Here is a 14,668-nt window from a genome sequence, read left to right on the forward strand (position 1 = left end):
GTACCCAGCTCTCCCTCCCTCCCTCCGTACGGTACCCAGCTCTCTGTCTCTCTGTGTCACCTCAGGAACCTCTAATTAATCAAGGGGGCCTGGGCTCGAACCAACACAGGGGTTAATGTATTATAATAACTCAGCCCTCTTCTCTCTCACACACACACACACACACACCTAGGTGTCTGTGTACTCTTCTCAGTCAAGAGGGGGCTGAGGGATAAAGGGATGATAATGGTTGAAATGAGTGGAGCTGAAAAACTCTGTAGGGTTGTGTAATATCAGTTACTTAACATGTGAAAAGTGGGCATACCATGGAAATGTTGGTTTCACTGTGAGGATACTTGTGTTGGTCTTTACACCTGTTCCATTCCATCTAATTCCTCTCATTTCCACCAGAGGGAGCTTCTGCTTTGTTTCCTTCCAGGTCCGCTGCTGCAGTAGTCTGCCCCCCGCTCTCGCTCGCACTCTCCCTCTAACTCTTGCTCTCTCGCACTATCTCTTGCTCCCTCTAGCTCTTGTGCTCTCTCTCTCTCCCCCTCTAGCTCTTGCGCTCTCGCACTCTCTCACTCTCTCACTCTTTCTCTCTCTCACTCTTTCTCTCTCTGCCTGCTCTCTCTCTCTCTCCACATCAGAGCCACTGTGCTAGTAGAGCAGAGAGGTATAAATTGACCAGAACTCTAATGAACTCACAAAGCAATGCCCTCGTTGTCATTGACTCAGTTTGACGCATGCCTTCTAGTCTTCTTTCTGGGCCGTAATTGCCACTTTGATTGGCTCGGTTCTCTCCTCTGAAATGACATGCTGTTTTTCTATTAAGAAGGAAAAGAAGAGAGGGACAGGAGTGTTGAAGAAAGTGTGTTCTACCCCAGGCAGGTGGGAAGACAGTTAGGCAGGTACTGAGGACCATTGGATGGAGGACTCTACAGCGGCTGACCCCTCACAGGGGCTTGTTGCTGGCGCTAGGGCTAGAAACAGGCAGTGTGCAGGTATGGTAGTGTGATATGGCACGTGTGCGCGTCAGTAGAGGCTGCTGAGGGGAGGACGGCTCATAATAATGGCTGGAATGGAGTCAATGGAATTGTATCGAACACATGGTTTCTATGTGATTAATACCAGTCCAGCCATTACTATGAGCCGTCCTCCCCTCAGCAGCCTCCACTGTGTGCTTGGATCTGATTTCAAATAATATTACAGATACTTTGCTTTAGTCTGACTAGATGGTCAAGGTGTGCACTGTTGGGACTATTCCATTTGTCCATTGCACCAGGCTCAATCAAGTCCTGATCTTTTTAAATAGTATTTTAAGGTGTGTGTCTGTGTGTGTTCCTTGACCTTCTCAAAGGGATTGTGATCAGTATTAGGGCGAGGGATAGCTCCAGTACTGTGGAGTGATCTATTGTTCAAATGGAGTTTAAGGTGCACGTCACAGCATATCTTTCTGTATGCAGTATTACACTAGGGAGGCAGCAGATGTGGATGAAAACAGATCAGGGATCAGTACATGTTAACCTGCTCATCGTAAGGTGCTCCGATGACCACTGCTCTCAGATCAGATCTGTGCTGCTTTCGTTGATCTGTTTATTCCTAAGCGTCATAAGCCAAACTAGTATTCCTAACGCTAACATGTTTTACTCAACCTTTCCCCCATATCGCCCTGAGCACCCTCCCTGCTGCCTCATTCCCAAACCTTGAGGTGAGCTGGCAACCTTTTGAAACCCATTTCCCAGTAGCATCGCAGAGCGTCCTCTGGTTGGCATGCCCTGCGGCTAGCCGTCTCACGCGTTTGTTTGAAGTAGGGTTTTATTTGAGAGGTTTAAATATTTTAGTACAAGGTGAGTCCTAGATTGAGATTTCACCTTGCAGTGAGTGTCTGTGTGCATGCTTGCATGCATGTGTAGTCATTTTGTCTAAAGTTATGAGCTTCTGTGTTTCTTTGCCTTTTAGTTTATTGGTTTACACTACAGATATCGTACCAGGAGGGTTAATTGGGTTGAATTAATTTGCGATAATATTAATAGACTTCAAGTATGGCCCTTATTGTTTCTAAATCTTACCATATTAATGAATAACTTAAGCTATTAAACTTAAGTTTGAAATTTACAATAATTCAATGTCAACAGAATTCAGCCTTAAAATTCTAGTCCAACTACTCAGTCAAGTTATCAAAGATGGCGCAGGAAGTTTATAAGACAGTTAGGACTTCTAGGACCTCAATAATGTACTCTAGGTTGTCCGAGTTTCTGTTGTCTCCCTTTATAAGATTAAAGTGGTTTTGTAACTTGAAGCCAGTTCTTTGGGCATCAGAGCTGTTTTTTGTCCTGCTGTGGCAGTGTTGTCTGTCAGACCCTCACACAAAACAGTCAGGGCAGAGCCACTCTGCTAATGGGCTGATCAATCGTACGCAGAGCCCGGTAATATTTAAAACATGTCCTTTTTGATGAGCTTATCACTGTCAACCCAAACGCATTACTTTGGTCTCCTTTTTTATTCTAATATATTTTTATTATTTTTATTTTGCTCCACATGTTTATCTTTTACTAGTTTTGGTCTAGGCTTACCCATAGACAGTCAGAAGGTTATCAATTTATCCTCCCAGGTTTCCCCTCTAAATATCTCTGTGTTCCCTCTTCTTTCCGTCTCCTGTTTTCCATCTCACTTGAGCAGTTGCTTGTTTTAACACTTTTGGGAGCTAAATAAAGTGTGTGACTATCTTATTAAACATTTTCTAAGTTTGCTATTCTGTTAGTCAACCCCTCTCCAACTTCTTGGGATGTGTGTCAACTCATGATTTTAATAGATTGTTTTTGCTCTTTTGACACAGTAATAAAGGATTGACATGGAATCATCTGTCTCTCTCCCTTCTCCTCCCTCCCCTCTCTCTGCCCAGGTGTTGGAGGTGCCGTCGGGGACCTCTCTAGCCACTCTTCAGGGTCACACCAGGGCAGTTCTCCACTGCCAGTTCACCCCGGAGGGACACACACTCATCACCTCCTCTGAGGACACCACCATACGGGTGGGGCCCTTCTCTTTCTTCCTCATCCTTCTTTCTTCTTGTCTTCTCTTCTGTGGTTTGTTATTTCCCTCCCTGTGTGTCTGCGTATGTGTGTGTGTGTCTGATGTTTTCGGACTGTTCCGCTCTGTCACCCCTAACAGCTCTCCTCTACAGTTCCACCTCACTGAACATATCCTCTCATCTCCTCTGTCTCTCATCTCCTCTCCTCAGTTTTTAGGACAGCCTGTCCACTGCTAGACCTATCTGCCTATCAGAAGTACACACACTATCCAGAGCACCACCTTGCTGCAAATCAGAACAGCACAGCCTCATTTTGTATTCATCTTACTCTGTATTCTCCTGTTTAGTCTCCTGTTTAGGCCCTTTCTGTCCATGGACCGTCTCCTGTTCATATGAATAATGTTTGAGTAGCTCCGCTGAAAAGGGAATATTTGGTGGATAGATTCACTTTGAGGAAATGTTCACCTACAGGGAATGTGAATAGCTCTATACAGAAAACATAGCTGTTACTCTGACCACTGAATTCTGGAGTGGTGAGAGTTTGATATGTCAATCATTGTCTGAGATATTTGCATAGAGGCCAATATTCTGCCCAGTGCCCATCCCCTCCTAGCAGCTGAATACTCTCATTCTGGGCACAGATCCAGGATCAGCTTACCCTCCATAACTGCGGTTTTGCTAAATCCCTGGTTGAGGTGCAACTTTTACCCACTCCAGTGCCAGAAGGTGATCGCTCTCGTGCTCTTTCTCGCGCTTTATCTCGCTCTCTCTCTGTCCCTCCCCCCTGTAGGTGTGGAGGTGGAGGACAGGTGAGTGTGTGGTTCTGGAGGGCCACAAGGAGCAGGTCAGATGCTTCTCTCTGCTCACCACCTCACCCTCCTCAGAGACACATCTCCTCAGCTGGTCCTTTGATGGCACCATCAAGGTAATACAAGCACACGTATGCAGTACCAGACAGACAGTAAGACTTAGAAACACACACGCATGCAACAAGTTACAATCAGCGTGCACTTACATGAACTGAAGGATATTTACTAGAGGGAGGTGACACCGAAAGCGTCTCCCCCTCTCGCTCCCTCCCCCCAGGTGTGGGACATGTCTAGTGGTGAACGGCTGCAGGATCTAGTGTGTCACCAGGGGGCGGTGTTAGCCTGTGACGTGTCACCTGACGGACAGCTCTTCGCCACCACCTCCGCTGACAAGACTGCCAAGGTAACACACACGTGTCATCAGTATGCGACAGAACCCAGCCTAAATTCTTAGATCTGTGTGAGACAGACATGTTGTCTATATCATGATCCTTTCAGAACCGTGTGTATAGTGTACATTATTATGTGGTCAACTAAAGGTCATTGGTAGCTTGGGGTGGACATGTTAGCGGTCGCTAACTTAGCCAGCGGTCAAGTCGCCCAGTCGCCTCCCTGGCCCTCCAGCGGTCAAGCCGCCCACTTGCCTCCCTGTCTCTACAGCGGTCAAGCCGCCCACTTGCCTCCCTGTCTCTACAGCGGTCATTAAGTTTGCAACCTACAGACCGTACCGCAGGCCCTCTCCTCTCCTCCTACTTAGCATTACCTGTGTGTGTGCGTGTTTGTGAGAGAGAGCAGGCTGCTGCTATGCGGTTGACTTTGACACTGTAGGTTGGGAGAGGATCTCTCCTCTTGACTAGGTTTTCACTCTGTCACCTTACTGTGTTTTTGCCCTCGATCGACCTTCCTCGTTCTCTCCATCAATGTGTGTTGTTCCCTCTTTCTTCTATTTTCTATCCTTGTTTCCCCCTCTTTCTTCTGTCAGTCACAGGATCATTGAGTTGGTCACTCACTGTGGGAATGTTTATTTGTCAGCATCCAAATTGGCATTGGAGTATTGCATGTTTCTGGTGTGTCTACCGAGGTGTGTGTTTTTTTCCTATTTTGTTGCATTATAACCTGTAATTTAAGGGGATTTTTATTTGGATTTCATGTAATGGACATACATAAAATTGTCGAAATTGGTGAAGTAACAAACAAAAAACAACTGAAAAGTGGTGTGCATATGTATTCACCCCCTTTGCTATGAAGCCCCTAAATAAGATCTGGTGCAACCAATTACCACCAAGCAAGCAGCACTATGAAGACCAAGGAGCTCTCCAAACAGGTCCGGGACAAAGTTGTGGAGAAGTACAGATCAGGGTTCGGTTATAAAAATAAAAAAAATCTTTGAACGTCCCATGGAGCACCATTTTAAATCCATTATAAAAAATAAAAAATAGAAAGCATATGGCACCACATCAAACCTTCCAAGAGAGGGCCGCCCACCAAAACTCACAGACCAGGCAAGGAGGGCATTAATCAGAGAGGCAACAAAGAAACCAAAGATAACTCTGAAGGAGCTGCAAAGCTCCACAGCGGAGATTGTAGTATTTGTCCATAGGACCATTTTAAGACTTACACTCCACAGAGCTGGGCTTTACGGAAGTGTGGCCAGAAAAATGTGTTTTGTGTTCGCCAAAAGGCATGTGGGAGACTCCCCAAACATATGGAAGAAGGTACTCTGGTTAGATGAGACTAAAATTGAGCATTTTGGCCATCAAGTAAACTGTTATGTCTTGCGCAAACCCAACACCTCACATCACCCCAAGGACACCATCCCCACAGTGAAGCATGGTGGTGGCAGCATCATGCTGTGGGGATGTTTGTCATCGGCAAGGACTGGGAAACTGGTCAGAATTGAAGGAATGATGGATGGCGCTAAATACAGGGAAATTCTTGAGGGGAAACCTGTTTGTCTTCCAGAGATTTGAGATTGGGACGGAGGTTCACCTTGCAACAGGACAATGACCCTAAGCATACTGCTAAAGCAACACTTGAGTGGTTTAAGGGGGAACATTTAAATGTCCTGGAATGGCCTAGTCAAAGCCCAGACTTCAATCCAATTGAGGATCTGTGGTATGACTTAAAGATTGCTGTACACCAGCAGAACCCATCCAACTTGAAGGAGCTGGAGCTGTTTTGCCTTGAGGAATGGGTGAAAATCCCAATGGCTAGATGTGCCAAGCTTATAGAGACATATCCCAAGAGACTTGCAGTTGTAATTGCTGAAAAAGGTAGCTCTACAAAGTATTGACTTTTGGGGGGGGGATAGTTATGCCCGCTCAAATGGTACGTTTTTTTTGTCTTATTTCTTGTTTGTTTCACAAGAAAAAATATTTTGCATCTTCAAAGTTGTGTAAATCAAATGATTACAACCCCCCCCCCCACCAAAATCTATTTGAATTCCAGGGTGTAAGGCAACAAAATAGGAAAAATGCCAATACTTTCGTAAGCCAGATACTTTCTTAAGACTGTATACACACATACACCCACAGTCTATCATAGGTCAAAGCCGAACCCTGAGTCTGATCGTGTTTGTCTGATAGAATAAAAGACTGAAGGTTTTTGTTCCACTCGTCTCTCTCCTCTGTTCCTTTCTCTCTCCCTTCCTCCCTCTGTCTATTGACCTTCAGATGACTACGAGACGTTGTGCCAAATAATCACTTTTTAATCATCTACCATGTGATGTTCTCTCCAAGCATGAAAGAGAGAGCGAAAGAGGGAGAGAGATGGACAGACAAAGACAGAGACAATTTGCTAAGAACATTGTGTTCTTGTAATAAACAGAGTATTCTTTATTATGTTAGGTTCTAAATAAACAGAGTAAAAACTAGGAAAAGCTCAAACCAAGTTTATTCACCAAATGGGTCAGATAGCTGAACAGACAGACATGTTCCCACCAGCACAAGTGTATATATATTCCCCACTTCAGGTGGTCTCCTCCCTTTCTCTAAACATTACATATTTAATGGTAGGTAGGAAGGTAAGTGATGTGGGTAATAAACTGTTCCTTCTCCCTGACCTAGGCCCCGATTCCTCACTAATCCACAGCTCTCCACCCTTATCAGTGACCACAACCATGTGATTGCCTTTCCCTTACTCAGTAACAGTCCAAGCCCCTGGCTCATATCCAACCTTAATTGACCCCCACCATATACATTCCTCCTACAGATAACCATTCACTTCTGGTGTAGCAAGTATTTCAAATTACAACCCAACAACTGAAACCAGACTGTGGCCCTTCTCCTTCCCATAGGATAACATGACGTCTAACAATAACACGTCCTGACAGAACGTAAACGTTCCCCTCTCTCCCTCAGTACCATGAACAAGGATATTTCACGAACCCAACAATTAGATGTACTTTACATACTGATGGGATTTAATTCAAATATGTTTACACTACCTTGTAGTTTACCAATAAAATGGGCAGATGGTGAAGTAGACCTACTTCGTATTCACATCTCAAAAAATATCAATTAAATTACCACAATTGATTTCAATAGAAAGTTAGAAAAAATAGATATGATTCTGTAACCATGGAGAGGTAAATACTTGTCTATTTATGGAAAAATCACATTAACACTTTGGTCCTATCACAGTTTACTTACTAATGGCACTGCCTACTCCAAAACGACTCGTTTTTTAAAATCATATGAGCAAAAATATTTCATTTTATTTGGAATGCTAAGCCAGACAATTTAAACGTGCCTATTTATATAATGATTTTGGGGGGCTAAAATTATTAAATATGACATTTTTAAACCTCTCACTAAAAGCATCACTCATGCATAAATTATACTTAAACCCAAAATGTTTATCCAATAGATTATTAAGAAAGGCTCATCCTTTGTTAAAAAATAGCGTCTTTATACAGATTACAACTTCTCATTTCCAACTAATTGAACAGTACATTTTGTTTAAAGTGTCGCCCTTTCTGAAACAAGACATGCAAAGCTGGTTACAATTTCAAGTTTTATCCTCCAAAAAAGATAACAACATTTGTTTTATGGTTAAACTCAAATTTACTGATTTAATAAAAAAACACATTCTTTATGGATGATTATTTTTAATGGTATTATATTTATGAACGATATGACTAGAAATGGAATTATGGCACATGCAACTATCGAAAATATATAGGAATATCTGCTCAATCCTAATTTACAACCAACTGATTGCAGCACTACCACAATGGAGGAGGCAAGTGGAAAAGGGAGAAGGTAGGGAACTTGTTTGCCTGCCATATATTAAAGATACAAATTGGCTGAAAAGGAATTGGTGTAAATAGAAAATTATACCAGTTTCATCTGAGGACAAAAATGTTGACAGGATGTAAATAGATGGGAAGAGATTTTTGATGTACCGATTCCATGGCACATGGTTTATGAATGGGTACAAAAAAACAACACTTGATACAACACTTAGAGCTTTTCAATTTAAATAATTATATAAATTCTTGCCAAATGGGGCATACAACAACCTCAGCTCTGTAGATTTTGCTGCGAAAAGACAGAATCCCTAGATCATTTATTCTGGTATTTCACCTATGTAGCTCGTTTCTGGTCACAGGTTCAGGACTGGTTAAAAAATCACAACATTAACCTTGCAAATAGCAGTGTTGGGCAATTTAGAAAGCCATAGTCGGTCATTAAATAATATAATACTAGTAGGAAAGGTTTTCATCTTTAGCTCACAATCTGTGGATACATTACGATTTAGAAAGGTAAAAAAAAATGATGTAATACATCACAGTAAAATTGAAAAATATCTGGTAGATGGAAACCAAACGAGGGTGGTCTATGGTGATAGGTGGGATGGGCTGAGAGTGGCTGAGGGGTGGGATTAAGGAGCTGAGGTCTATGGTGATAGGTTGGTAATAATACGTTGTTTTCTTTGTTTTATAATGTATTATTGTTATGTGATTGCTTTATATAAAAGTACCATGTATGTATATGTAGCAAAAAAGCTGTAAAAAAAAAAAAAAATATATATATATATATATATATATATATATATATATATATATATATAAATTTGTCCTCCGTTAATAAAATGTAAAAATAGCATTATGGTATGGGCAGTATCATCTATCAAAGAGCAGCCGGGAGGCTTTAATTGATGCCAGGCTTCATTATCAGTGAGTTGAGCTACCAGACTAGCAGCATAGAGAAACAATAGACAGTTAGGCCTTCAGGGGAAAAGGAAATTATTCAATTTAATTAACCAAGGCACTCTGCATATAGAAGTGGCCTAACCAAAATTGCTTTGGCATGTTCAAAAGAACATATTTGAAAATGTTTTATTTTCGACAAACTTTTGTAACCTCTGACCTCCTGTTTCTCCTCTCATTGGCCCTCAGGTGTGGAGCAGTGCATCGTGGGAGTGCGTGCGCCTGTTGAACGGCCACCAGGATTGTGTCCGCAGCTGCCGCTTCTCTTGGGACGGCCGGCGCCTAGCAACCGGCGACGACAACGGAGAGATACGGGTGGGTAGGGATAGAGGGATGGAAGGGGGGGTGAGTGAGTAAAGGAGGAGGAAGGAGTGAGTGAAGGAGCATTAGAAGGAAGGAAGTTGAGGGGTAAGTGAAGGAGTGAGTGAAGGAGCATTAGGAGGGAAGTTGAGGGGTAAGTGAAGGAGCATTAGGAGGGAAGTTGAGGGGTAAGTGAAGGAGTAAGCACATGAGTGAAGGAAGGAGCAATAGAAAAATAGAGTGAAGTGCTGCACCTCTAAAGAGACGGAGAGGAGGATGTGGAACAGGTGTGCAGGTCGGCAGGGGGGATGAAGAGGAAGGAAGGAAGGAAGGAAGGAAGGCAGAGGAGGGGAGGAAGTAGAAGACAGTTAGTCAGATTGAATCCCTAAGGCTCCGGCATCTGCATAGATCCTAGAGAAGGAGAGAGAGGGAGAAGGGATGATGGAAATGAAGGGAAAGTGGGGTAAGAGAAGAAATGAGAGTGGGCAAGAGGGGATGGAAAATAAGATCAATTAAAGAGAAGAAGAGGGAGAGTGAAAGAGTGGGACAGGCTAGAGCCTGAAGAAATGAGAGCATGACAGAGGGACCGGTCTGTTCCTCTACAATCACATTGTTCTTCTACCAGCTGCTTTCCACAAACTATCCCTGACTGACTGTCTGACTAGTACATTTGGACTACACTCAAGTTTTAGAACCTGAAAAGTCATCTAATGTCGACGAGTCCACATCTCATGCCTCTTCCCAGGTTCTAAAACAACTGACAAACTTATATTTTGGAGTGAACTGTCACTTTAAAATCATGTCATGACATGTCAATCATGTCTAGTCAATCATGCAGGGTTGTGTTCATTAGGCACCAAACAGAAGGAAACTGACTTAAACCACAAGATTGAATTAGAGTACATAGAGTGGAATATATGCCCCTCTTGTTTCTATGGAAACACTTGAGTCATTCTCAGTGAATCATGCAAGGTGTTAAATATAGCATGTTCTGTGTCCTATATAGACAGGACAGTATGGCTCATGGTTGTTAGTTGCATAACTCCAGTATTAAAATGGAGGGTTGTTTTACGTCTCTATGGGCCTTTATCAGTGAAAGTAGTCATTGATTGAAAGGCAAAGTTGAAAAGCACAAGATACTGTAGCATTCAAGGACTGGATTATTGCACACCTAACTGTAGACTACTGTATGTCTAAGGTTGGTAGTCACTAGATGGCCATGTTAGAAAGTACTAAAGTAGCCCGAACAGTACATGAGATATTTGTTATTTTAGTTTGTAGTTCTGGTTGGGGTTAGATATTTTATGGCCGTCTCGTCAAAAGGTTCCTAAGATACCAGGTTGATAATAAGTTCATAGCTGTCATACACCCCACCATTTATAACTACTAGGTCTCATTCATTTCTCTCATTTTTGTATTTGTTTGTCTCATGTGTGTCTCGTGTCTCAGCTGTGGAACGTGAAGGATGGTACTCTGCTTAAGATCTGTTCCCGTGACAACAAGGACGCCATGGACTCTCTGCACGGAGGCTGGGTGACCGACCTGCACTTCTCCCCAGACAACACTGTGCTGCTGTCTACAGGAGGATACATTAAGGTAGGAAACCCACACACACAGACACAAGGAGAGACGCGCACACACAAGCATGTAAAGAAAAATAGATGCGCGCGCGCGCACACACACACACTAATGGGAACAAACAGAAGTTTAAAGCACTATCGACCAGAGCCCTTGTCCCCTGGGGATTACATCATCACTGCCTGGTTAAAAAGCCAATCAGAGCCCAGCTGAGGCTGACACCCAGGTGATCCTTCTGTAAAACTGGAGGTAATCAGAGGAGTAACAGACACATGCCGCAATCCAATCAAGTATGGAGGAGGATGAGATATGAAATCTCACTCACACTCTCACTGTGACTATTGCTTTGGGAGTACTATAAACCTACTGTGGTGTAAGAAAGCTTGGGGGCATTACATTTAGCATACGTGGATGGGCGTGTGATTGGAGCGAGAGGGAGTTTCTTGCCTGAGTGATTTCAGGAAAATTCAACAGCCACATTCCTTATCTCGCTTGTCTCCTCCGCTCTGAATTCTAAAAGCCTCTAGTAAATGTATGAAGTATATTAAGCCTGTGATTTTAACGTACATTGGATCAATGTGATGGATGTTTTATTTCTAATGCTTCTCAACACATCAACTCTCATGCTTGGCTCTTTTTATGTGATATTCAAGAGTCTGTTTGAATCAAAGTGGTTGCCACGTATCTAAGAAACACAAAATAAATAAATGTCAATTTCAAACTTCTCTCGCAGTTGTTAGCTAGCCTTTTTGTTTTTTGTCTTCATTGGGAAGATTCTAGTTTCTATTGATGAGCCCCTGGTCATTAAGCCCATTGTGATAAGTAAATTTGTTAATGAGTCAACTCCATGGATACTGATGGAGAACTTAACTACTAGACTTAATGAGTGAACTCCATGGATACTGATGGAGAACTTAACTACTAGACTTAATGAGTCAACTCCATGGATACTGATGGAGAACTTAACTACTAGACTTAATGAGTCAACTCCATGGATACTGATGGAGAACTTAACTACTAGACTTAATGAGTCAACTCCATGGATACTGATGGAGAACTTAACTACTAGACTTAATGAGTCAACTCCATGGATACTGATGGAGAACTTAACTACTAGACTTAATGAGTCAACTCCATGGATACTGATGGAGAACTTAACTACTAGACTTAATGAGTCAACTCCATGGATACTGATGGAGAACTTAACTACTAGACTTAATGAGTCAACTCCATGGATACTGATTGAGAACTTAACTACCAATTCCATCATTACCTCCTGATGACACTCGTTCTTATCCAGAGTGGTAGAAGGACAGAATAACTCTTCATCACTCTATCACTTCCTTTTTCCACACTTCCTTTCTTTCTCCTGAGGCGCCTTGCCTTGATGGATCTGAGCATGTGTGGATGTAACGAGCAGTGATTGATTATTATGCCTGTCTGCGCTGAAGAGGCGAATCCCTTGTAATGAGCGTTGATTGATTTATCGTGGGTGAGAGGTGAGCTGTCAGTCATAATAATTGCCGTGACAGCTGTGTATTCATAGTTAAACGATGGCTAATTTAGCCTGGGGAGACGTGTGGACAGAATAAATAAAACGGACTAATTGCATCTGTATGTATTAACAGTGGGCCTTATTCAATCCAAACCTGTATCCAGATTTCAGATGGAAATTATTACAAAATATACAGCACTGGAACAAAATAAGAGTCTACTGCAAAATGATCTGTTTCTCTGGTTTGACTATTTATGTGTTTGGGTAAAATGAACATTTTTGTTTTATTCTATAAACTACTGACAACATTTCTCCCAAATTCCAACTAAAAATATTGTCATTTAGAGCATTTATTTGCAGAAAATGGAAACTGGTCAAAATAACAAAAAAATATGCAGTGTCAAATCTTGAATATTGCAAAGAAAATAAGTTCATAATCATGTTTAAACAACACAATACTAGTGTTTTAATTTAGGAAGAGTTCAGAAATCAATATTTTGTGGTATAACCCTGATTTTCCATCACTGCTTTCATGCGTCTTGGCATGCCCTCCACCAGTCTTTCACATTGATGTTGGGTGACTGTCACTCCTGGCGCACAAATTCAAGCAGTTTGGCTTTGTTTGATGGCTTGTGACCATCCATCTTCCTCTTGATCACGTTCCAGAGGTTTTCAATGGGGTTCAGGTCTGGAGATTGGGCTGGCTATGACAGGGTCTTGATCTGGTGGACCTCCATCCACACCATGATTGACTTGGCTGTGTGGCATGGAGCATTGTCCTGCTGGAGAAACCAATCCTCAGAGTTGGGGAACATTGTCAGAGCAGAAGGAAGCACGTTTTCTTCCTGGACAACCACATTCACGCGTCCTTCACAAAGACAAATCTGCCCGATTCCAGCCTTGCTGAAGCACCTCCAGATCATCACCGATCCTCCACCAAATTTCACAGTTGGTGCGAGACCTGGTGAGGCCTACAAGCCACAGTGTCTTGCACCCACTATGAAATTTGTCTTTGCGGAGGACGCATGAATCAAGCCACATACAAAACTTTCTTCCTTCTGCTCTGACAATTTTGGGTTTTGATTGATTTAAGGCCTAGTTTGTACTGTAGCCTTGTCTTCCTGAAGAAGACCATGTCTTTCCAAATGTTGATTATGTATCACGCTGTATGAAAACTAACTTGAGGAAGCAGCCAACAGTGAGCAGAACTTATCATTACAGACGTGTGTTCAGTAGAAGTGGTGCTGATGGGATCAGTAGTGCTGTGATGTTGATTCAATAAAGCTAGTCTCCCTGATGTCTGTCAACCCCTATCTGTCTCCTCCTTATGGCTTCCTGGAGTAACTTCCCACCACAACACTCACTATCTCTGTCTTGCTATATTTAAAGGAGATTCTCTCTCTCTCTCTCTCTCTCTCTGTCTTGCTCTCTCTCTGTCTTGCTCTCTCTGTGTCTTGCTCTCTCTGTGTCTTGCTCTCTCTGTGTCTTGCTCTCTCTGTGTCTTGCTTTCTCTGTGTGTGTCTCTCTCTCTTCATGCACTCTCCTTTTATCTGTCTCTGTCTCTGTCTATCTCTGTCTGGTCCATACAACAGGTATTATCAGGTAGTGTAATTAAAAGCAGCATGGTGTGTGACCCTCTGGGAGCTGTTCCAATGCTTCCTTAAAGCCTCTGAGACACCAGGATAGGACATCACGTGTGTGTGTGTGTGTGTGTGTGTGTGTGTGTGTGTGTGTGTGTGTGTGTGTGTGTGTGTGTGTGTGTGTGTGTGTGTGTGTGTGTGTGTGTGTGTGTGTGTGTGTGTGTGTGTGTGTGTGTGTGTGTGTGTGTGTGTGTGTGTGATCAGGTGTTTTGGGGCAGCTCTCTGAGTGAGGGTGTAATATCACACTGACCCCCATCAGTCCTCTGTTCTCTGCCCGATAATACCTCACACAGCCTGTCTTACACCTGGGAGACAGCCCCTGACGCACAGCTATACATCACACAGTCTGACACACAGATACACAAACATGCAGACACGCGCAGACACAGGTATGCACATAGGTACACTCAGAGAATCAGCGGGACCTCACAGATTCAGCATGAGTTGCTGTGAGACAATCTGTCATAGTGCCATGATCCAAGTAGAGGTGGGATGTGTGAAGAGGCTCATCCTGACGCGCACACACACACACACACAGCAGGAGACCCCGAGTAATTCACACAGAGCGCTCATACTTACAGAAGCTTCATATCTTCCTCCTCTCCCCTACACTTCCACTGTTGCTAA

The 14,668-nt window shown here is 42.9% G+C and overlaps 1 protein-coding gene across 1 annotated transcript in view; it reads left to right on the plus strand.

Moving 5' to 3' along the window:
• The window catches only part of LOC118378593 (apoptotic protease-activating factor 1-like), a 67,754-nt gene that overhangs the window by 25,264 nt on the left and 27,822 nt on the right, over positions 1-14,668 (plus strand). The window contains exons 22-26 of the mRNA XM_052505618.1: positions 2,879-3,007; positions 3,798-3,932; positions 4,094-4,219; positions 9,218-9,343; positions 10,778-10,924. Coding sequence (XP_052361578.1) covers positions 2,879-3,007; positions 3,798-3,932; positions 4,094-4,219; positions 9,218-9,343; positions 10,778-10,924 — 663 coding nt within the window. The remainder of the gene's footprint in view (positions 1-2,878; positions 3,008-3,797; positions 3,933-4,093; positions 4,220-9,217; positions 9,344-10,777; positions 10,925-14,668) is intronic.

Source organism: Oncorhynchus keta, unplaced genomic scaffold (assembly GCF_023373465.1).
Source record: "Oncorhynchus keta strain PuntledgeMale-10-30-2019 unplaced genomic scaffold, Oket_V2 Un_contig_2440_pilon_pilon, whole genome shotgun sequence".
Taxonomy (NCBI): domain Eukaryota; kingdom Metazoa; phylum Chordata; class Actinopteri; order Salmoniformes; family Salmonidae; genus Oncorhynchus; species Oncorhynchus keta.